The following is a 22,696-nucleotide window of genomic DNA, read 5'->3' on the forward strand; positions in this document are numbered from 1 at the left end:
GCCCTGTTAAATTTCACATGGCGATGATGATCTACCTCCCCGTGAACTGTTTACAGAGATGAAATTTGGAAGGCTATCAAGCTAACACTCCACCCACCCATCTTCATTAGACATTATGCACGAACTGAAGCCCTGAGGTACAGCGTCACTCTCAGTACAAAGATCAATTCAGTTCTTATCTATCCACCCATTTTTACCAAACATTATTCGCTACTGAAGCCTCAAGGTACAGCGTCACCCTCAGGACTGTGACTGGTAACTTTGTTTAGTTTACATTAAGCTAGAGACTATGGGACCATTTCCAAGGCCACATTCTCCGTACGGACGAAGCGCCGCCACTGAGTCATTTATAACATGAATTTAAATGTTTTTAAAAAAGAGAAACTGCAGCTGCTCCTTCTAACTTACTTCTTCAAAACAATCCTGTGTGCACGTCAAACCAAGCGATGCCTTGGCACTCCCCTCTGGAGACCTGTCTAATTTTGGCATTTAGGCATGTATATACAGCATTAATATCCCATCAGGGAGCAGTACCAAAATACCACAACACCCCTTGTATTCCCTGCTCACAGCAGCTATGGTCCCATTTAGATCACAATCCTCAGTTTAGGAATTGCTGGTCAGGTGCTCTCTGCATGGCTGTTCTGGCAGAGCTACATGTACCTCTCTTTTGTAAGAAACATTGTCAATGCTGCTTCAGAACTGATGATATGAAGTTTAATGCTTCAAGTATGTAAAACTCTCACATATTTAAAACTGTACTCCAGAATATCCCATTGAAAAAGTACAGAACCTTTTGTAAAGAAGGTCTAGCTCTAAAGCACATTGGTACTCTACAGAAATATAACTAAACTTTGATCCAAAGTAGCACCACCATGGTATGAGACATAAAAAGACAACCCTTATTCAGAAAACCAGTAATAGATCCTGTTTGTCAAATGAACACTCATTTATGTCAAGCTGGCTCTTCCCAAGGCCAAGTCCCTCAGCACTATCTTGCTGTGACATTTGGAATGCCCTAGTTTAAAACTGAAACAGAGCCAGCATCTGTTCCCAATGCAGAGCACATGTTATCTTGCACTCTAAGTGCATTTAAAAACTACTATCAATTTTCCAGGACAGAGCTTGTATATTTCTGAAGCCACTCCATGAAAAAGATGGCAAGTCCAGCTCATTTGTATATGGGTTAATTTGCTGGATGGACTATATCAACCTCTGCACGGTGACCCAGTATAACTTCCCTTTGACGTCTCAACGAAGCTGTTCTTCCTCAGCAAATGCCTTTGGCTGTTGTAGGCAGCAGCCAGAATCCTCCATGGGCCATACAGTGAACAGGACTACACACAATATGCATGGAATCAACTTTCATCAGGGCACATTTAAATCCTTGACAATTAACCTCCAAGAAGGTATCCTGATAACTTGAAAAACATTTGTTAACTGTGTAGACTGACAGTGGCCCCATTTTACAGACACTGAAACTGTGACACAGGAAACTGAAACAATTTCACAAAGGAGAGTGGGGCAGCAGCAGCGCCAGAAGCCAAATCCATTCCTGCGACCTCCAGTTCTCTGATCAAGGCCCTGAAGTGTATTTCCCTATTGTTTTGTACCACTCTATAAATGGGGAAAAAAAAAAAAAAAGGAAACTCTTGCTTCTGACAATGTTTAAAAGATTACCTTTCAAATTACTGTGAACAACCACTTCCTTATGGTGTAAGTTCAAAACAGATAACTCAAATTCTTCTCTGCTCCTAATGATACATCATCAAGACTGGAAGGTCTGAACACTATAAAGAAAAAGTATTTTCATTTCTATGAAGAGATTTGCCATTTTAATAAGCAAGAGCTTTACTACTAAACATCCAGCCTCAAAAAAAACTTGGTGTTAATCAAACTTGCACCCAATCCTATGACACACTTCGGACTAAGTTTCATGTATTAAGAAACACAAAACCTTCACACATTAAGACAGAAACTACACAAGACAGAACATTGTGCCTGAATTACAATTCAGCAAGCCTACAACGTCTCCTGATGAGTAAACTGACACAAAATTTGATCTCATAAGCAGCACGAAAAGACATATGCTGAAGTTAAAAATATTTTTTAAAAATTAAAAATCAGCATTATTCTGTATTTTAGGGCAATTAATAAACATGTTGGCAAAAATACTTGTTTAGTTTTTATTCTTGCAGATTGTCGTAGTTTTGCCCCAGCTGAAAGTCGAGCACCATGTAGTCTCTTGTTCTTCTAAAAGGAAGGGGGGGCAGGTGGGGAAGGGAAAGGGAAAAAAAAAAACCAAAACCAAGAAATCAAAACCCCACGGGTTGGGATAAGGATAGTTTACTAGAATAGCAGAAAAATAGATATAACAATAACAACAGGACTTCAGTGAAAAAAATGTATGAAACTGTTGATACACCATGCAGTTTCTCACCGAACCACACAGCTCAGGCCGTGCAGCCCAGAGCCGTCCCGAAAAACCAGAACACCCCCAAAAAACGCGCGTCCTGGAGCCACCCGCTCCTCCTCCCCCCAGCCCCCCTTTATACTGAGCAGGACGTAACTGGCATGGAATACTCTTTGGCCAGTTCCGGTCACCTGCCCTGGCCGCGTCCCCTCCTTTCTCGTTAGTAGGGAAATATAAAAAACTGGAAAAGTCCTTGATTGCTTGGCAACAACTAGAAACATCAGGGTGCTATCAGCACTGCTCTCATCCTGACTCCCAAACACAGCATTCCATCCACTACTAGAAATTAACTCCATCCCAGCCAAAACCAGGACACAGATTCAGTAGAAACAGTTCCCTATAGGTAATAACACAGGCAAGATTTGTTTGCATTGGTACCAACATCTGTAATTAACTTTCAAACATATTTCAGATTCTGAAAGTATCTGAACCTGAATATAAGCCTCCACCAGACCCCATCACTGGTAAGGCTACAAGCATTGGAACTTTAGACCAATGTGATAGATTTTTATTTGATATTTGCCATGGTTTATGCTTGAAAGATACTTAAAACACAAAATTGAACTGTATTGATGCTTTTGAGTGAGTGTGCTACACTGACTAGCAGTGGATTCCATTCACACATACACCATACTCTGACAGCTATCCTGTCCCCACTTAGGCTGCCCACAGGAAAGGCTGCTGCGTTGCTCTTGCCACCGTCTGCAGCTGAGCAGAAGATAAAATGAACAGGGTTTTTTCATGACAGGAGGAAAAATGCCAGTTTTCAGCAATTTTGATATTCAATCAATAAAAGTAGTCCAATGATCATACACAAAGCACTCACTGAGACAAATGAAATTTTTATATTATGTCACAAGTATTTTTAATTTCTCTGGACCAGAGGATGAAAACAAAGATAAACTGTATCTATCCAAAAGACAAGCAAAGGCACAAAGATAGCATGTAGCACCTTATGCTTCTCAAGACAAAACTATCTGAAATAGCTTAAGTGTGATTAATTGGACATATGATTAACCAAATGTAAAAGCACTTTCTTTGTTCTCTGCCAGCACTAAAATAGGTCTCTTAAGTAAGCGGCTTGAAATTATAAAACAAATACCAACACAAAACTGAATAGTCAAGAAAAGTACATTTGAGACCTGTTTTCTTTTTATTAAAGGAAGCTTCCATTAACTGAAGGCAAAAAAGAAATACTATGCAATGTAGCAAGTTGGACTAAACAGCATTGAACACGGAAATGCTCCTCTCTGAGAAGCCTTCACCTGTAAAACCCTGTGAACAGTAAGGTGTGTTGAGTATTTTCTTGTAAAGATGGTATTAACAAAGTAACACAATCCTTACCACACTTTGGGAAATACACATCACATCAGTTACTGGGGTTTTTTTTCCTCAAGTACTACTTATCTAGTACCTGAGGTTAATAAGGAGCTCTACTTTTCAGTGAGAACAGAAACAGGGGTATGACTACCCCAGTGCAAAAATTAGCAAGCCAGCGGCTGAACCATGACCTTCTATCATCCCCAAGCACTCAGACAAAATAAATTCTGCAGCAAGGACAATCACTAGCAGAAGGAAAGACAACGTTATTGGAATCTGCTCTTAAGAGAAGCACATTCCTAGTGGGCACATCCTTTTAGGCTGAAGACAGGCATGCCCAATACTGCTGCTGCCAGTCCTGACAATACCTCTAAGTGTTCCGTCAGAGGCTACGGCTTCTGAAATCAGCCAGTAGGACTAATCACAAGAACATCCCCTAGCCCGTTTCAGACAAAGGTTCTGGGGTAAATAAAAGCCTACTATTTAAAGTTGTTTAATCTAACTCAATAGACATTTTCAAACAGATTTGGAGGTGATTATATAGAAGCTTACTAGCATATCTAGAGAGAGAGGTCTTGTAGCAAAAAAGCCAGCCAGCCTACCTTTCCCACAAGGATGTCACAGTGAAACCAAGAATCTGGACAGGGTGGAACTGAAATAAAGCATTTACTGCATCTGCCCACCTATCTAATTAAACATACCATTTAATCCTGAGAAGTATGGAAATTATATGCCGCTGGGTTTGGGGGAGGTTGTGATATAGATACACATATCATAACAGATACAGGCACATAACCCTGTGAGATTACAAGTGTCAATACTTGGAAATCGCCCAGGATTACAGCTTAAGGACAAATGACGTCAAACTTGAGCTCAAGTCTTGGTAGTAGATGACCATTAAGTAACACTGTGACATAAACTGAATTATCATCGGGGACTTAAAAACAAATGAAAAAAGCTTACTTTTGAATGTTAGGTAGATTGTTGCATTAAACTTGATGCATTCATCATAGATGACCAAAACCCCCTACTGTTTAACTCAAGAGACTACTTATTCTACTGAAGAGAGTTTTCAGGACATGAGAGTGTTTCCAAACTAAAAACAAATTAAAAAGGAACATTTTTCCTCATATCCTAGGAAAGGTAAATAATGGGAATACATTATTAATAACAGTAGTAATAAACCATGTAAATTAAATACAGAGGTGGCTCTGTGTAACAGTTTTCTACAGTAGTGAAGTTTCAGTAGTTCCCCGTAAGTTGAACAGACATCACTAACAGCACAGAATGCATTCAGTTCACAAGGAAGGGAAGGATGGCTCCTCATCTTCCTCACTGTATCTGCTAAGTAGAGAGCAGCAGCATTAATGATGTGTTCAATTTTCCCGAGAAAAGCCTGCAAATCCTTGAAAAAAAAATGAGGAAAATAAGGGGATATTAAAATTCATTGATGTGACTCAGATTCTGTCTCACGATATTCATGTTCAATATTTAATGATTCGACACACACTGAAGCATTTGGGACATATCTGAATCAGCAACTCACTAAGCCCCAAAGACAGAAAAATGCTGAGACTTGCACTTAATCACTGAAAAATCCAGCTTTGTCTGAAGGCTGGCATACTCTGTATCTGAACTGATCCTCTTCCTTACTGCTGGGACAGGACTAGCTAGTCTCAAGTGTCAACAAGTTCTTGATACGTGATCACTTACATCCCACTAGACTATTTTGGGGACATTCAAGGATAGGAGATCAGGAATCACAAACAAAGTCACAAGAACTCCGAGTATTGCAGTACAACAACATAAAAGTGACTAAACACAGATATGCTTAATGGTCTAACCTAATGCAGTTCATGGAAGCAATCCAACTGGAAGAAGGATACGGAGAAAAAAAATAATGCTAAAATAAATAAATAAACGTGAGATCTAAAGTGATCTCCCACATCACTGCCTCATCCTGAAATACAAATCCAGTACACGCTGTACACAACTTGTTTTTGCAGCAAGAGACAGCTTTCATGTACCCAAAGCTCATTATTACAAGATCAAGGTGCAACTTAACTATGAAGCTGTCTGAAACACTCGCTATCAAGACACCAGCAGTTATTTACAAAGCGAATACATTCTTTGTACAAACACTGTCTTTAAAGGCATACACAATGCAAATTCAATGAAATACCACAATCAAAAATGAAGTTATTTGAAGTGCCCACACATCTTTAGTCTCCAGCTGTTTGCATGAGAAGATCCAGACTCCAAAGGATATAAAGCAAATACATTTGCATCCTAAGACTGAGTGTAATTCAGATAATTATGCATGCAGAGCCTTGGGACTACATAGTCACATACACTCATACTTCTTGGCAACAATTAACACACATGATTAATGTTCGGTGCACAGATATCACACATAAGGTTAATCCCTTAAAACCAAAAAGTGCAAAAACCCTGCATCATTCAGTCCATGTCAAGCAATGCTGACAACGCTGCAGACAACTTAAAAGGCTTCCTGAATTTCTGAAGGACATAAACTCAACAATCTGAAACATCTGTACCAACTTTGACCATTTTCTTCTAGCTCTACTTAGCCTGAACGCACCCTTATGCAACACCAGAAATCCCCCTTCCAATACTATTTTATGTTCCATGTCAAGATAAAACAACAAAGTTGATGATTTAGAATATGAAAAATATCGAAACTCACTGGGTAGGTTCATTGTTAATAGTATTGGCTAGATCAGACATTGTTAAAAAAAAAACAGAAGAAAACAAAACCAAGAGAAAACCCAAGAAACAAACTTCAGCAAAGTAGTACCATGGAAGGTGATCTGCCACAGACCCCAGTTTTTCACAAGCTGATGTTAGCACATAAAAAACAGAAGTTCCACTCCTATCCTATCAACCCCTAACATCCTAAAAACTAACATTGGAAATTACTCTCTTGTTTCAAGGCAGTGACAGAAGACAGCAAGTAATCCCAGATCCTGCATATCATACTGAAAAAAAAAAAAAAAGATAAAGAAGAAAATGTTATCAATGAGTAGGAGACAGATAGAACACTGAGGAGACAGCAGCAGTCACACAAACCATAACAATTAAACCGCAAAACACACACAGAAGATGTAACTGAGAAAAGGTCAATGATATTGTTAACTACAAGGATTCCTGAGATAGCAGGAAAACAAGCTATCAAATTTACATAGTGTAGTGCTGTATGGCCATACTACTTGCAGGTCCAACCCGCTCCTGCGCCTCTGCTTCCAAAGCTCAGTTAGTCTACAAGTGAAATAATCCCAAAGATAACAGAAGGCTGATTAAACTGAAATTAAAACTAAGTATTCAGCACTCAGACACTAGAAATACTCATCCAACCTTAATCCTGCCTCCCAGCTCGCATCTCTTTCTGATTTTTCCAGTATGTACTAAATCACAGCCATCCAGCTTTTCTTTATTTTTTTTTTGCCTTGTCCAGCTGATTCTGCTACACTATGGGTTTGTTTTCCTTTAGCAATAGCATGTGGCTTTCCTCAAATTATTCTATCAGAACATTTAAAATGAGTGACTTTATTACCTCAGCTGATTTACTCAGAACTAGAAAAAAAAAAAACCACACATTAATCTTCACATGCTAGTATCATCCCAAATAGTTTTTTAAACACCATTTTATACATATGCATTGTGCCTATCTATTCCTTGGTACCAATTTAAATGAGATGGTATCAGGGAATTCATTTTCCAACATAGTCTCTTCATTAAACTCCTCCAAATTCAATTTGTTATCAACAGGTCTCAATGACACACTGCTCTTTCAGTTGCCCAGCTGCAATTCTTAAGGAGTTTAGTTGCAGCCCTGCAACAGAGGGAAAAAAAAACCAAAAAAACCTAAACATATCCCATGGAAGGCAACACCCGCTCACTGTACTCTCTTGTGGTTTTTACAGTTCAAAAGTAACATTCTTTTTCTGCAATACTCTTATACGTCTTAAGCATCTCTACACCACTACCGAAAGTCCAATGACTACACCAAACTTCCTGCCTCACTTATATTAAATTGAGCACATTAAATATGTCTTGTTTTGCTTCAAAGATTTATTTCCCTCTGATTCATTCATTACACTGTGAACTTCAACACTGACTACTTCTGTTACTTGGAAAACATCACAAATTTTAAAAAAAAGGGGGTGGGGAGGAGTTCAACTGTATCTCTCTAACATCAAGCATTTGGTGCATGCCAGAACGTATCAGTACAGAACTGTTTTTTCTCAGCACACACCAGTGGAAGATGCTACACATCAAGAAGGTACACTTGTTTACATCAAAACAGCAGTCCATCATTCATGTCCTCATAATGAGACAACCAGGTAAATTTATAATGTCCCTTTTCGAAGCAGCAGTTAATTTGACAGACATGTAGAAGGAAAAACAACATAAATCACCTCTACTAATTCTACCAAGTTTTAGCTATGACAGATGAGAGGTTTTAATTCACACTGGAAAAGAAAATGAATGCCAGAGGTTTAGGACATGAAATGCAGTAGTACACCTGAAAATAACTAAACATCAAAAGTATTACGCAAAGAATTAAAGAAGAAAGGCTGATTAAATACTCTGTGACTATCTCCAAGGCTGCAAGAACACCAACTACAAAGCTGGTAATTTTAAAGCTGTGTGACCCTTCTTACTCTGCATTATTTTCAAAGGCTGAGATACCATGTGTTGAAATGAAGCTGGAGCAAAAATTAGAGAAAATAACACATCTCTTTCTAGCTGTCCTCCCTAACATTCAGGTTTCCATCTCCGCTGGTTTTTGTGTTTGTTCAAGGAAAAGCAACAGAGAGAACAAAACTTTTCAGTTTTTTAAGGAATTAATTTCACTCTTACGCCATGGGCGATATGTTTCAGGAAGAACTAAATGCAATATCCAGCAATATCCAGTTATATCTACATTCAATGAGCCCCTACGAGTTCTATAAACTAATAAAGTAATTAATTTAACACAGTCAATATCAAAACTAACTGGTTGTCCATACACATAACAGCTATTCTTGCCTATCCTGTTTTTCAACCCTACCTATGAACAGAACAAGACACTTCAGAACTGTAATTAGCTTTGGTTTTATGACGGTTCATCCTAGTAAGTAGGGGGAACTCCTGACAACTGATTAAGTTTACTAAGTTCTCCCATTCCCTACTCACATTGTAATATATATTTCCAGTTCTCTTTTTAGCAATAGCTGTTGAAATTTTACGAAACTTTACCACAACAAACCTAACTACTGATTCTCTTACAGATAGATTACAGATTTCAAACCTTTCCCAAATCTTAAAAAACCAGGATGAGAAAAATATAGTATTGAAAAGGTCACATCCTCACAAAAAATTGCCCTGTGATCAGAAAAAGTCTTTCAAAATGAGGCGGAGGGGGTGCAAGAGAAGCTCAGAAGACAGCATCACAACACTTTCTCTAAGAAATCTGGCAAGATCAAAAATTTCAGGGAAAGATGATGTTTGTTCTAAAACAGCACATGAACTAGGATATCAGAGATTAGGGAGAACTGACTTACTTTGATACTTGAATGACCCCTCACAGAAAAGCAAATAAACCCACCACATTAAATACTTCAGAGGAATTACAGACTCCATTCTTTCTTGCAAGAAAACCATGCTGCTACTTCTCTAGTCAGATTACTCTCTGCTACACCTCATCCACACATTGTGATACCTTATTGTGATGGCACCCAACACTTTACCTACTATCGGGACAGGCATGTCCATCAGTCATTGAAAAATGGCCACAATGATACAAAACTGCAATAAAACCTTGGGGATTCTTGGGAAAGCATCATGTCTGAATAATTACATTTCCCAGTTTGAAAACAGCATTTAAATTGGGTACTAGAGTTTACTACGAATGCTTCTCCCTGCGAAAGTGCTGAGATGTTTTTAACAACTGAAAGTAGTCTGAAATTCAGTTTCCATCCGTGATCCAGCAGCAGGACTCCTCCTCCTACAAGCATCAGATAAGGCAATGCCCCAACTGAACCAAAGAAAATAGCATGACTGAAAGCCTCCCCCAAGGCTTGGCTTTATCTGGAGACTTCAGATACAAGCACTGGCTGAAATCGAAACTAATTAGCCTACAAACGCTAAAGAAAGTAGAACTAACATACATTGGCAAGACCCGCATTTTCCTCCATTGTCACAGCAGGAATTCTTACCAAATGACAACATCTGGAAGACACATACCAGATGCGTATACATTGCCCCATCTACACGAGACTTTCCCTCGGAACCCTGGCCAGACCTGACTAGGTTTCGGAGCAACTATTTCGAGATCTCGCCAAATCAGACAGAGTTTTGCAAGGACATAAATTCCAGGAGTGAACTATCTGCATGGGAAGATACGGTATGATGCAGAGATCTTTCCTGGAGCAGCTGTTTTCGAAAGCTGAAAGAGGCTATAAATAGAGTGCCACTTGATTGCCAGTTCACATGAAACTAAAACACAGAGTAAATAGGAAACAGTAGTTAGTTTCTCAGATGTCTTCTCTCAATATACCCCCGTATTTTATGTTGCATCATGAGAATATGATCCAAATGAATGGTTCATTATGCAGGTATGGTTCATAAAAACACATCTTCCTTACAACACATTGTGAACTGTGTTGTTAGTTATGGACTTGCTATGAGGTTTCTTTTTTGATTTGTTGGCTGAAAAAGAGCAGCAGATGATGAAGTGTCATATAACCTATTTTACTTTGTACTGGTGTCCATAACTGTTTTGACAAATTTGCCAGAAAAAACCCCAACCCACCAAACCAACCAATCCACCCACGCAAACAAACAAAACCAAGCAAAAAAGCACACTGGTAATGTCAGTACTAAGTCAAAATTAAATGCCCAACTTACATTTGTTCTGTCTGTCAGTCCGTTAAAACAGTATAAACAGGAAGAAACCTTACTTCCCGTTCAGACTAGATCAGTAGTGGCCAAAAATGAATGTCACCCATCTGACTTCACTGCGATCTCGATCTGTGAGAAAATAGAGAAGCTCCTACATACGGAACTGCTGAGGTCTGAAAGAGGAACAACGCACATGTACACTAAACTGCACATAAACAGGCACATCGACAGGCCTGTCACCTGGTGAATCTGCATACAAGCAATCACACCTGACTAGTAGCAAAATTAGTGGGTCTATTAAGGCCATAAATGCCATTTTGAATACAAGCCTGATGGCTCTACAATACAAACACACCACATACCAACTCCAGAATGCGATTCAGATTCCTTGCAGCAGCTTACAGCCTTTGCTTAAAGGCAGAAGTCGGTGAGGGCTGAGCAACTCTTACCACCACCAACACAGACCTTACCATCAGTTCAGCAGGAAGCACATCCCAGGGCCTATTTTCCCTGGGCTACGAAGCTACTGAACGCGTTCGGGTTAAACGAAAAGCAACAAATATGAGGCCTTAACCTCGTCACAAGAAGGACTTTGTTTTTAACTCAAGGTACCCATCTTTTATTGGAGCAGTGTCCAGGAAAGAGATCTCAATACATCTGGGAGGATGAAAAAGGTTTATGGTGCTTCTTCAAAATCCACACACTACGGTCCAAATTTTACAATTGGAGCAGGCAAGAAAAAACAAAAACAAACAAAAACCCCAAAACAACAACAAAAAAAACCCAATCCCAAACAAACAACATAAACCAAGCAACCCATAAAAATCCCCAAAACGAAACGAGACGAGACACGGAAACAAAGCCCCTGAAGCATCCAGTCGGAAGGACAACCATTTTTCTGATCGCTAAAAGTTAGGACAATCCTCACCCCCTAAGGCTTGGCCAAGTACAGCTGTCAAGGCGGAACAAGCAACTCAAAGGCCGTCAGGCCACCACTTTTCAACCTCTTTGGGAATTTTTAGGATGTCAACATTCCTCCCCCTCCCCACGAAAGACTTATGTGCACGTAGGTGCTATCTATACACACACACCCGCAACAGGGGCAAACCTAGGAGGAGCAGCCGTGCTTCACCCGGTGACCCCCCCCGCGGGTTACTGACTGCCGGGCGACCACGGGCAGGGGACTACTCGGTACCGCGACACGCCACCTTCCATTCCACCAGGCAGCCGAAGGAAAAACCAACACCACCCGCAGCTAGAAGCGCCTGGGAGGCGGCGGGAGGCACGCTTCTGACTAACGCTGTTTAAGTTCCCTCTCCAGCGCTCCCGACTCGGGAAGCGGCAGTTACTTTGCCAACACACACACACAGGAGCACAAAGGAACGCGTCGGCGACCAGCACAGAGCCCCCCTGCCCGGGAAAGCCGCCCGCCCCAAAGCCGGAGCGGCGGTACGGTGCGTGCAAAGCGGACCGCCGCACCTCCACAAGCAACGCGAATAAACAGTAATTTATTTACACAGACGCGTTATTTTTCTGTTTGTGAAGGGGGGAGAGATGCGGGAGGCGTGCGTGCAGCCCGCGCCATTACCAAGAGCAGTATCGGTAGTTCTTTCACACTACAGAAATCCATCCCCCCACCCCCCTCCCCCCGCCCGCCCCCCTCAGAGTCTCCAGCAAGCCGAAGCCACCGGAGCTGGCGGCGCTGAGGGAAGTGAAAATAACCGGCTCGGCTTTTGAGAGGCAGCGAGACGCTGAAGCGGTTTTGGGGAGACACACACACACACACACACCCCCCATCGCCCCATCGCCCCCCCGCCACGGCCGCAGAGCAGTTGTGAACACAAAGGCACGCTAAGTAAGCCGGCACCCGACGCGTCCCAGCGGCTCAGCCCGGCGTTCAGCTCTCAAAGCCCAGGAAACACCTAAAAGCCCCCGAGAACAATTACGCCATTAGCGGGGCATTTACATGTTTTGTTAGCGCTCTTAGGAGGCTCAGGGCCGGTAAATCCGGAGCCCGTTCAGCCCGGGGGCATAAAGCACGGCTGCCGGTCTATTTTGAGCCGCCGCGATCCGCCACCGCCCGGGCGCCGGCCCCGCCGCCCAACTTCCCCGCTGGATCTGCCTCACGCAACAGTTCCTTCAGGGACAGAGAGGGGCGGGCGAGGGCCGCCGGGCACCGCAGGCAGCGCACGGAGCGAGCCGAGGGCCCTGCCGTGCCCCAGACCCCCTGTGAGGGCGCGGAAGGATGGCGGGGGGGGGGGGGCGGAGAAAAGGGGGGGGGTCGCCCCACGCGCGGGCCACAGGAAACTTCGGAGCCGGCAGCCACGGCCGCGGCGGGACAGCCCGTCCGAGAGGGGACGCGGAACCAGCCGGCAGCGCCGGGGCGGGGGAAGCGGACTCAGCCACGGGGGAGGAAAGGGGAAGACGGGGCGGGGATGGGGAGTAGGGAGCCGATCGGCAGCGCCCGGCCACGCGCGGACCCTCTTCCCGCCGCGCCGCGCGCCCCCCCCCCCCCCCCCCAGCCCCCCTTCGCCTCGCGCGCGCCGCGCGAGGGTCATGAATCCGCTGTCACCTGCCCCCGCCCCGCGCGTGGGAAGAAGGGGGGGGAGGGCGGGAGCGCCCGGGCGCGGGGGAGCGGCGGAGGGAAGGGGCGCCCGGCCCCCTCCTCACCTTAGAGTGGGGGACACGCACACACACACGCTAAGAACGGCACAACGACGCCCGCCTCGCCCGCCCCCGGCGCGGCCCCCGCCCTTACCCAGGTAGTGCCTCCGCAGCAGGCCGGGCTCCTCCAGCCCCAGGCTCCGCTTCCGCACGTCCCACAGCAGGTGGGGGCAGTGCCCGCGGGACATGGCCCCGCGCGGAAGGGGCGCGGGGGGGGAAGAGATGGGTGCCGGGCGCTCCGCGGGTGCCGGCCGGCCCTGGCGATCACCATGGAAACCGAGCAGCCCGCGCGCGCGGCGCTCTCACACCCGCCTCGCGTCGAGGCACCGACGGGGAGCGAGCGGCAGCGGGGCCGGCGGCAGCAGCAGCAGCGGCGGCGGCTGCTCCGCGCCCCGCCCCCGTGCATGGCGCCCCGCCCCTCGCCGCCGCCCCGCCCCGGCCGCGAGGGTGGGGGGGCGCGGCGCTCCGAGACGGCGGGAGTCTCGCGTGAGCGGGCAACGGCGTCTCGTTGAACCCCGCCCCTCCCCGAACGGGAAGGACGCACCATGGAAATGACGGAAACGCGCTCGGCTTCGCCGGCCGAACCGGCTGGGCGGGCAAGCGCTGAAGCCTCATAGTGGCCATCTTGGGTTTGGGCGCATAGTCACGGCCCAGAGTTTCCCGCGCCGGCCATCTTGAATGGGAGGGTGAAGCGGCACCGTCGGCCATCTCTGAGCCGGGCGCTCATGCCCTTCTCGAAGACGCCCGGGATACCTCCTCCGAGCGCGCTGGCGTCAGCCCGCTCACGAGGCGTGGGCAGGTCGCCCCTGACCAATAGCGCTGCGCGAACCCTCCCGCCGCACCCCGCCTCTCGCAGGAGCCGCCAATCGGCGCGCAGGGAGAGGAGCCCCTCCCCTCCCGCGCACGGGGGTGACAGGTGGGCGGGGCTCGCTGGAGCCTGGGGAAGGACGGCGGGTCGCGGAGGGACGGAGCCGCCGGCACCCGCTTGCCCGCCGCCCGGCCTTCGTGCCCCCTTCGCCGTCCCGACATGGCGGCCGCCGTCGCGGGGCTCCGCGCCTCCTACCACCGACTGCTCGACCGCATCGAGCTCATGCTGCCGCCGCGGTTTCGGCCTTTTTACAACCACCCGGCAGGTAACGTTGGGCGTCCTGCCGCGGCCCGGCAGACGCCGCGCCGCCTCCGCGCGAGGGGCCGGGCCGGGGCGGCGGCGGCCGGAGGGGGAGATGAGGAGGGGTGTCGGGGAGGCCCCCGGTTGGGCCCGCAGGGGAAGAGGCGGGGTGCGGCGGGACCCTCCGGGCGGGGGTGGGGGGTAGGAGGTGGCTCCTGTGGCGGGGAGGCGGCGGGGTCTGCCGGGGGGAGGCTCCGGTGGCTGGGTGCGCGGAGACGCGGCGCTGTCACTGCAGCAGGGAAGGCAGCCGCGGGCGGGCTCCTCTGCCCCTCGGGGGAAGCTCCCTTCGTTTGGGGAGAAGAGCTAGACACACACACACACGCCCCAGGTGCCGGAGCGCTGCTGGTTGTTACCCCCGACCCCCGCGCCGGAACGCCGCGGTCGCCTCAGCCAGCCGGCGGGTTGAACCCCGGTCCGGGGCTGCGGTGGCTCCAAAGGGCTTCAGCAGTCGCTTCGCTCGGGCGGGTGTACTATAAAAATAGCGGGGAGCTCAGCCGGGATTTCGGGTGCCGAAGCGGGCTCCGGTCAGGCTCCCGCCCGCTCTCTTCCCCTTTCTGCCCCCTTGAATCCCGCCCCCGCCTCGAGGGCGCCCGGCGCCCGCCGTGAAGCCACTCTCGCTGAAGCGCTCGAGTTTCCCTGAAACGAGCTGCCTTTCCCTGACCCAAAGCTTACCTTTGCTTGAGCAAACACGGGCTTTGGGTGGTTTTTTTTTTTATTAGGGAGAAACCTCTTGTAAAACGAGCCGCTGCAGTGTCATCTGGGTGATGTGTGTCGAGTAAACAAATTGCATAGGGTAGTTAAAAAGAGTGCCGGATAAAGTCCTAAAGCTCCATAGGCTGTGGCCCCTGTTTTGTTTCAGTGCGCCGCGCATCCTTGACTCTTCACCTACCTGGCTTGTGCACTGTGAAAATGGACTTTAGTTGTCGGTCAGTTGCTCCATCTTCCTACAATGGCCCTTTCTTGAAATGCAGATTGTCACTTTACAGAACTCACAATTAAAGAGTGAAAGCTGCAATTATCAAAGCGTCCGATTTGTGCTGAATCCACTAGATCAGTTATATATTTTTGTGTGCAACGAGTCAGTATGTCCAGCACTTCCATTCTGAAGGTGCCAAGCCCCTGCGTGCCACAGTCATCCTCTGTGAAATGTGGCAGCTTTTACTGACCACAAGGAATGGGAACATTTATTTTCTTCAGGAACATTTAGGTTCCATTCTTCAGCAGAGCAGTAGTGCTAACTGTAAAAGGCTTCAGAGGTTCTCTTGCAGTACTTTTCACTTCACGGCCCCTTCTGCTCTCCATCATTATGTTGAAATTAATTTTAAAACATCCATTTTTTTAGGGACTCTGCGTGTGTATGTATATATGCACACATATCTGCCCTAATCTCTACTGAAGTGTAAGTGAGAAAAGCCACAGAGCAAGCAGGTATCAGAACTGAACCTCTGCCACTTCTATTTCAGCCTTGAATGTCTTGAAGGTGGGTCTGTGAGAAAGTTATGCAATGTGCGTCACTCTGACCTGCAAAAGAAGTGGGTTATAAATGAAAGGCTCATGTTTTATCTCTTGGTGGTAGCCAGGTTTCCTGTCTAACTTGGGAATTTAAGCGTCATTATCCTGAAACTCTAAATCACTTGTGAGAAATGAAGAACAATGCTTGCTTCTTCTTTGGTGCAAAGAGAGCTTCCAGCACAATTGATGCCTGGTCTGAAAAGCTGTTTCTTTGGCTGGTGTTGCACAGAGCAAGGCTGCCGGAGGGCAGCAAAGAGCCTGGGATACAGCGTACCAACTCCCCAGGCTGCCACAGAGAAGTGTGGGCTGAGCTTGTACTCTGTCTCCTTTGCCCAATTCAACTGAAGTTGGCAGGACAAAGACTTGTTACACTGAGTAGAAGCAATACATTCTATAAACTGCACACATACATGGATATCCAAATTAGCCTCCAGTATGCCCCTGCGCTGATGTGCTGCCGTCCATCATCTTTGAAAAATTTGGGATCCAGGAAGAACTCACCTTGGCTGGGTCCTTGCTGGCGTGTCCCCAGGAGAGGTGTTCACTAACAGCGTTTGACAGTCCTCCCTTCTAACAAGCTAGGCTTGTTACCTTAACTTGACTTCAACTGCTTCTTTGTTTTGTAGTCAGCAGTTGTAAGTTACCAAGTTATCTGTTATTAATAACAAACAACATGAGTCTTCTTGAAAACTTTACTAGCTGTTTAGGGGTGTCAGTTAATAATTTATACTCTACCCACATTCTCCTGTATTCCAAATCTGAGTTTGTTTTTCAGAAGAAAACAGACAGTACTACTTAAAGCTGCTTCTGTGTGATGGGTGTAAGATTGATTTACAGAGGCCTGTGTCTGCAGCCTGATAAGGAAATACTGAGTTGCCCAAGAGAACAGCAACTGAAGCTTATGTCTTTAAAGGTTGATACTGTGCTGTATTTATGCAACAACATGAGATGGTTTTAGTGGCTGCAGAACCCCGTGCATCCTAATAAAAAAATATCCAAAGCATTAAATCCTTTGTAGGTTCAGTTATCCAAACAAAAAGTAACACGTTAGTAGTTGCCAACTGCAGTTTGAAACTCTGATTGTCCCAAGCAGTGTGTGTCCAGGAAGGCTTTTCACAGACCTGCCCAGCCAGTTTTTGTGGCCTGCTGTGTTGCAGTCACCCTGCCCTTTTACAGGGCTTAGTTGGCTTTAAGGTGATGGAGCAACAGGTGGTGGTAACAGTTAGTCTTATCCCCCAAATTCTGAGTTGCATCACAGGTGCTCGCTGCGGGTTAATTGTTCCAAAGTCATTGATTGCTGTAAACCTGAGGGTGCTTAAAGTTGGGGTGTAAATAGTTACTGTGAGGCCTTTTTACAGCTGAATTGTTATTGAAAAATTAGCACAGGTAAAAAGCAAGCAACCAAAGTTCATTCGTTGTGTTTATCATTTATATTTTAAAACTTTACTCATAATATGTAACGTATTACAGTGGGAACCTGGCTCTGTCTTGCCAGTTGCCAGGCTGGTGAGCAGTGACCTAGTGAGACCTAAAGCTTCATGGGGTTTTGATGAAATTGTAACCAGTGTCCTGGCTGTCTCCCCATGCAGTGGGCTGATACTTTGGGTTGTAGTGTCTTAAAACTTCCAAGCAGTAGTCCCAGATTAATGCTTCCTGGTGTGGTTGGCAGTCTGAGCACTGGAGGTGTGGCATTAGGGTGCTTTGCTTTAACCAGCTCGTTGCCATTTCAGCACTGCTGGAAGATACCTGTGTGTCTGTAAGAGAGATTACCCTCACCAACCCAGCCCCAGATCCCGTTCCAGTGGCTTTTCTCCCTTCCTTCTGTAGGTGTTCTCCTCTTCCTCCATAATCCTCCATTGCCTATTGGTAATTATTGGTGTGTGGGATTGATTAGGTGTGGAGCACCGTTTCTGCTAGAAGGACATGGTTCTCCAGAGATGTGGATTAGAAACAAGTGAGGATGCTCTCCATGTGAGATTTCCTGGAACTTTGGTTTGTGATCTGTTTTCTCACTTTCACCATCAAATGCTGCTGTGCAGCATGTCTTCTGTAGCATGAAGAGGTTCATCTTGCAAACCAGATTCAGTTCACAAACACTTCAAACACTGTGTTAGCCAGGGTGTAGCTGGCTTTAATCAGTGCAGAGAAACTGCCTTTGCTATTCCTAGGCCATACGCTATCTCTTTTCATTAAAAATGCATTTTGCCTGCTCTAGTGTCCTCGCTTAAACATGGAAATAGAAAATCCTGCTCCTCTGTTGCAGGTGTGGGTGGTGTGATGACACAACTGAAGCTTAATGCACTGAGTTGATGAACTACAGGTATTAGGTGATAGAGCTTGTCCAGGGGTAGGAACTGGGCTAACATATACAATTGATTGTTTTAAAACAAACACCCCCAAACTTACCATATCAAAACGACCACATCTCACTGAATAATCCAACGTCTTTTCTTTTTCCCTTCCTCTTCCCTCAGGTCCCAAAACAGTGTTTTTCTGGGCACCTATTATGAAATGGGTAAGTATAAGATGCCAGCTGGCGTCTGGATGTCAGTCAGAGGGCACCATGCAGCAAGCCATTGAGCGAGCGGCAGCTTCCCCGCCAGCGTCTGAGCCTGCAGAAGGATTTAATACTGAGGCTCTTCGCTTTTAATATACAGAGAGGGACAGAATTCACCTCGGTGACAAGCAGCCCAGCGCGCAAGGGGGACAGCGCGGGGAGAATGCTTTGTGGAGAAAGTGTACTTTGTGCTGAAAGCTTCACAGCAGCTCTTTCCCTTGAGAAACACTAGCTGTTGCTCAAGGTGGGCATGAGCTGGCGTAATTCAGAACGCTTAAAGCATGCATTTCTTCTGAGATTGAGGAATCTACGTGCATCTGAAGGAAGGCAGTTCCTAGGACATGCTAGTTTGAAGGCAGGTTAAAGCCTGTCTGAGTGGAAGGCAATCTTGAGAAAACAAAAGAGGAAAGGCAGCTGCTGTTTTGGCTGTTGGTAGCTCTCTGCGTCCTGTGCAGTTCTGCTTCCCGGTCTGGTGCACTGGGTGCACAGGTGAAGCATGTGCCTCCTCCTAATTCGCTGTACTCCTCCTGGTGTTCTGTTGGTACAGATAAAATAAATTACCTCTAAAATTGAAAAGCCCTTTGATCCCCTTGATAACAAGCAAGGATATAAACTGCTCTTCCCATTGCCAGCTAGTTCCTAAGTTTGACACCATGAACCCCAACCTTTTATAGGCCACAGGCAGTGTGCTATGCCGTAGGCTGTAGCTTGGCTTCTCTGCCAGTCTAAACTGGAGCTGCTGTGACCAGCAATCCCCTTTCTCAGGGGCTCTCCCAAACATGCTTTTGAGCCCAAGTGACTCTTCCGAGCAGGCTGGTGTCAACTGCTGCTGTAATAGAAGAGCTCATATACAGATGTTTTTTCTTTTGTGAACATGCAGGAAGACTTACTTCTCTAACCTCACACTGAAGTTGTTCACTGAGCAATCAAGGTTACTTTCCCCCCCTATGTGGCAAAGGCCCGTTTGCCACAGTGACCCAAGCGTGCTGAAGGTCCGCGCCTCCAGGGCACCGCTGGAGCAGCATCAATCCCCTAAGTGAGGCGGCATGCGGAACCACTACCCTCAGTTCCTTGCCTGAAGCCAAAGGAGTCCTCAGTGGCAGCCAGTGAATTAAAAACATTAGGACCCTTATTTGTGGGGGTTGGGTTTTTGGAAGAGTCTCAAGAGTTTTTGTGAACTCCTGCATTTCCAGTAGAGGGCCATAACAAGAAGCCAGACCAGGCAGTATGTTTCCTAGTAACACTGTCAAGCGGTTCAGCCAACCTATTCCTCGCTTCCCCTGGGAGTTTCCAGCGTTTACTTAAATTACACTTAATAATAAGCACTTTTGCCTTTGTCCTGCTCCCGGCCTGGTGCTAACAGAATTTCTCTTTGCAGGGTTTGGTATGTGCTGGAATGGCTGATATGACCAGACCAGCCGAAAAGCTCAGCACAGCACAGTCTGCAGTACTAATGGCCACAGGTAAAACCAAAGTTACTCCGTGCAAAGTTACACACACAGCACCCTCTCTAGAACTGCATGCGCTTCTTTCCAGGCCCTCCATTGGTGCCAATCCATTAGGAAAGCCCTAACTGTAATATATAAGGTAGCTCTGGCTGCTGCGGTTGGATGGTAATTTTAAGGCAGACCTGTACTTGTTGTTAAATCTGTTACAGTTCTGTGATTATGTAACAGTTTTCTACATGTGTCTTAATTTGGAATTGTCTAGAGCAAGTTGTTGTGAGTTAGGGTATGAGTTTCATCGCTTAGGTTACAATGATACCGCTCATTCCACCCAGTGGCATTTTTTGCTTCAGGTCGAGTAATTTTGGCATCAGTCCAGGATATAGTGACTCTTTTAGAACAGACTTTAAGGGATTAAACAGTGGCAGGATAATTACACTAACGTAACTGGAAAGAACTTCCATGTGTTAGAAGAACTTGGAAGCAGTGGTACACAGACCGCTGCCTGCTGTAAATTTCCACACTGGCAGGACCAATATTCTGTATTTGAGACGTTCCACTGGATCTTGTCAGGGCTGAGACCTGTGGCAGCTAAAGCTGAAAATCGGGATTACAGCTGCCCCCTTCTTCCTCCTCCGGAATTCTCTTTTGATACCTGACACGGTGCTGTGCGTTTCGCACGACGCGTAAACCATTCTGCTGAGTGTGGATTCTGTAGTCTCTAAGCTGGTGGAGCAAGCTGGATATCCCACGGCATAATGCCACCACCCAGCAACTCTGCTGGAGAATTAAGGTCTAGATTGGTACGGAGGACCTTTGTTTGGCATCAGGACTATGATTTACCTTATTATCTAGTTACTTTGGAAAAATGCAATACCTACCCACAGCTGTCCCACTGGCACTTGCTGCACCTGGAACTGAGAAGTGGCTGGTTAGAAGAAAAGCGGTTGCCTGATACAAAGTTGTGAAACTTTTTACATAAACTGACCCCTGATTGTGTCTCCAAACTTAGGGGAATGTCTGAATATTTCACTTTAAAGATTTAACAGCATCACGCTTTCCCTTTCATTCAACAGGCCTTATTTGGTCACGGTACTCTCTGGTTATTATCCCTAAAAACTGGAGTCTGTTTGCTGTGAACTTCTTTGTTGGCTGTGCTGGTGGCTCTCAACTCTTCCGAATATGGAGGTACGTATTAAGAAGGGCTGATCTCCCTACTGTAACGAAGCACTCACACTATCTAATCTGGGGTTTATCAGTTCTGCCAGCCTCAGCAGGCCAGAGGAACTGAACAGTTAAACACTGCAGAACTCTTTTCTTGATACACCGCTAGTTTTCCAGTTGAGCAGGAGTGAAGTTTTAGGTATTTTCAGCATAGCTAGAGCATGTTTTAAGGAAAGCCATACGTAAGCTGCAGTTTCTGGGTCTAAGGCATTCATTAAAAGCTCTAGGTGTGGTTGATAAACAGCCTAGACTTTCTCCTTCTCATACGCTTTGTGCTTCTGTCAGCCTTCAGTGTTGAATCCTGTCAGTTCCAGCTGAATCAGAGGCTTCTTAAGTGGGGCAGCATTTTATTTTATATTTTTAATTATTCTGGAGGGAAAACTTTGAGTTCTTTGACTTCAGTACTGGCCAGGAATGAGGCAAGAAACTAATTTGGAACTTCTTACGTGAAGTAAACTATCCACCTTCAAGTCTGATGTAATTTTAAACCTTCTTTGCTGATCAGATTGTTAGGAAGTTGCTGGTATTGTAACTGGGGTTGTATTCTTAGCCTGTGCTCCTTTTTCTTTTTTTTCCCCCTATAGGTATAAGCAGGAGCTAAAAGCAAAACAACAAGAGCAGCTGCAGCAGAGAGATGTTTAACCCAAGAGGTCAAATCCAGTAACGCACAAACCCTTCCCCATGGGACCCAGCTTCACTAATTTTAATGTGGTTTGTCTTCCTCTGAGAAAATGAAAGAGGAAATCTCAATGCCTAGAGAGCAAGTGTTTTCTAAGTGCAAATAACAAAGTATCTCCACACATTTAAATAAAGGGCGACGTTTTGAATTGAAGTAAAATCGTGGTTTATATTGTCTCTGTAAAACAACCCAGCTGTGGATGGTGCCTGGAATGAGTTGCTGGGCCCCACCTTACCTGACTGCTGAACAGCAGTGAGAGTGACACAGTACTGGTGACAATCAGCCAGAGCCTCAGACTGAAGCAATCCGTTTTCATGCCACAGTGACACAGTGTGGTCCTACCACTGTCAATAACCAACAGCAGCATTTGCATTTCTTTCCCTGTTGCTCTTCCCTGGCAGTGCCAGGATGCTCTTTCCAGCTTCCATCTTCGTTTGTTTCCCAAAAGGAGGGAAAACGAGTATGTACCACTGCTGGTTTAGCTTGTGTCATCCTTTACAACTAGGGGCAGAAGATGGGCGCGTTTCAGTACCTGCTTCTTGGGAGTGTGAAAAATAAAGAGCCAAAGCCTCTCTTACTCAACTCTCCACCCTCTCCTTAATTCACAGATGGAAGAGTTTTTTATTCCCTGTGAAGGTGGGGGCTTAAGCATGTACATGACAGTTCTCCAAAGCTCTGGAGGCAGCGGTCTGCTCCCATCCACGGCCTGTTTGAGGAGAAACACAGCACCTCTCCTTACTCTCCTGCA

General features: G+C 46.0%; 2 protein-coding genes across 6 annotated transcripts in view; one reads left to right on the forward strand and one right to left on the reverse strand.

Moving 5' to 3' along the window:
• The window catches only part of DCAF6 (DDB1 and CUL4 associated factor 6), a 91,288-nt gene extending 77,608 nt beyond the window's left edge, over positions 1-13,680 (reverse strand). For all 5 annotated transcript variants that reach the window (XM_084269899.1, XM_084269900.1, XM_084269898.1 and 2 more), the window contains exon 1: positions 13,458-13,680. In XM_084269899.1, the coding sequence (XP_084126025.1) occupies positions 13,458-13,551 (94 nt within the window). In that variant the 5' untranslated portion in view covers positions 13,552-13,680. The remainder of the gene's footprint in view (positions 1-13,457) is intronic.
• Positions 13,681-14,288: 608 nt separating this feature from the next.
• MPC2 (mitochondrial pyruvate carrier 2) lies at positions 14,289-22,107 on the forward strand. Its single transcript, XM_084261698.1, has 5 exons — positions 14,289-14,496; positions 18,518-18,558; positions 19,979-20,063; positions 21,122-21,233; positions 21,854-22,107. The coding sequence occupies exons 1-5, from the start codon at positions 14,391-14,393 to the stop codon at positions 21,909-21,911; spliced, it is 402 nt and encodes a 133-aa protein (XP_084117824.1). The 5' UTR covers positions 14,289-14,390; the 3' UTR covers positions 21,912-22,107.
• Positions 22,108-22,696: the final 589 nt, after the last annotated feature.

This window comes from Gallinula chloropus, assembly GCF_964237585.1.
Source record: "Gallinula chloropus genome assembly, chromosome: 1".
Taxonomy (NCBI): domain Eukaryota; kingdom Metazoa; phylum Chordata; class Aves; order Gruiformes; family Rallidae; genus Gallinula; species Gallinula chloropus.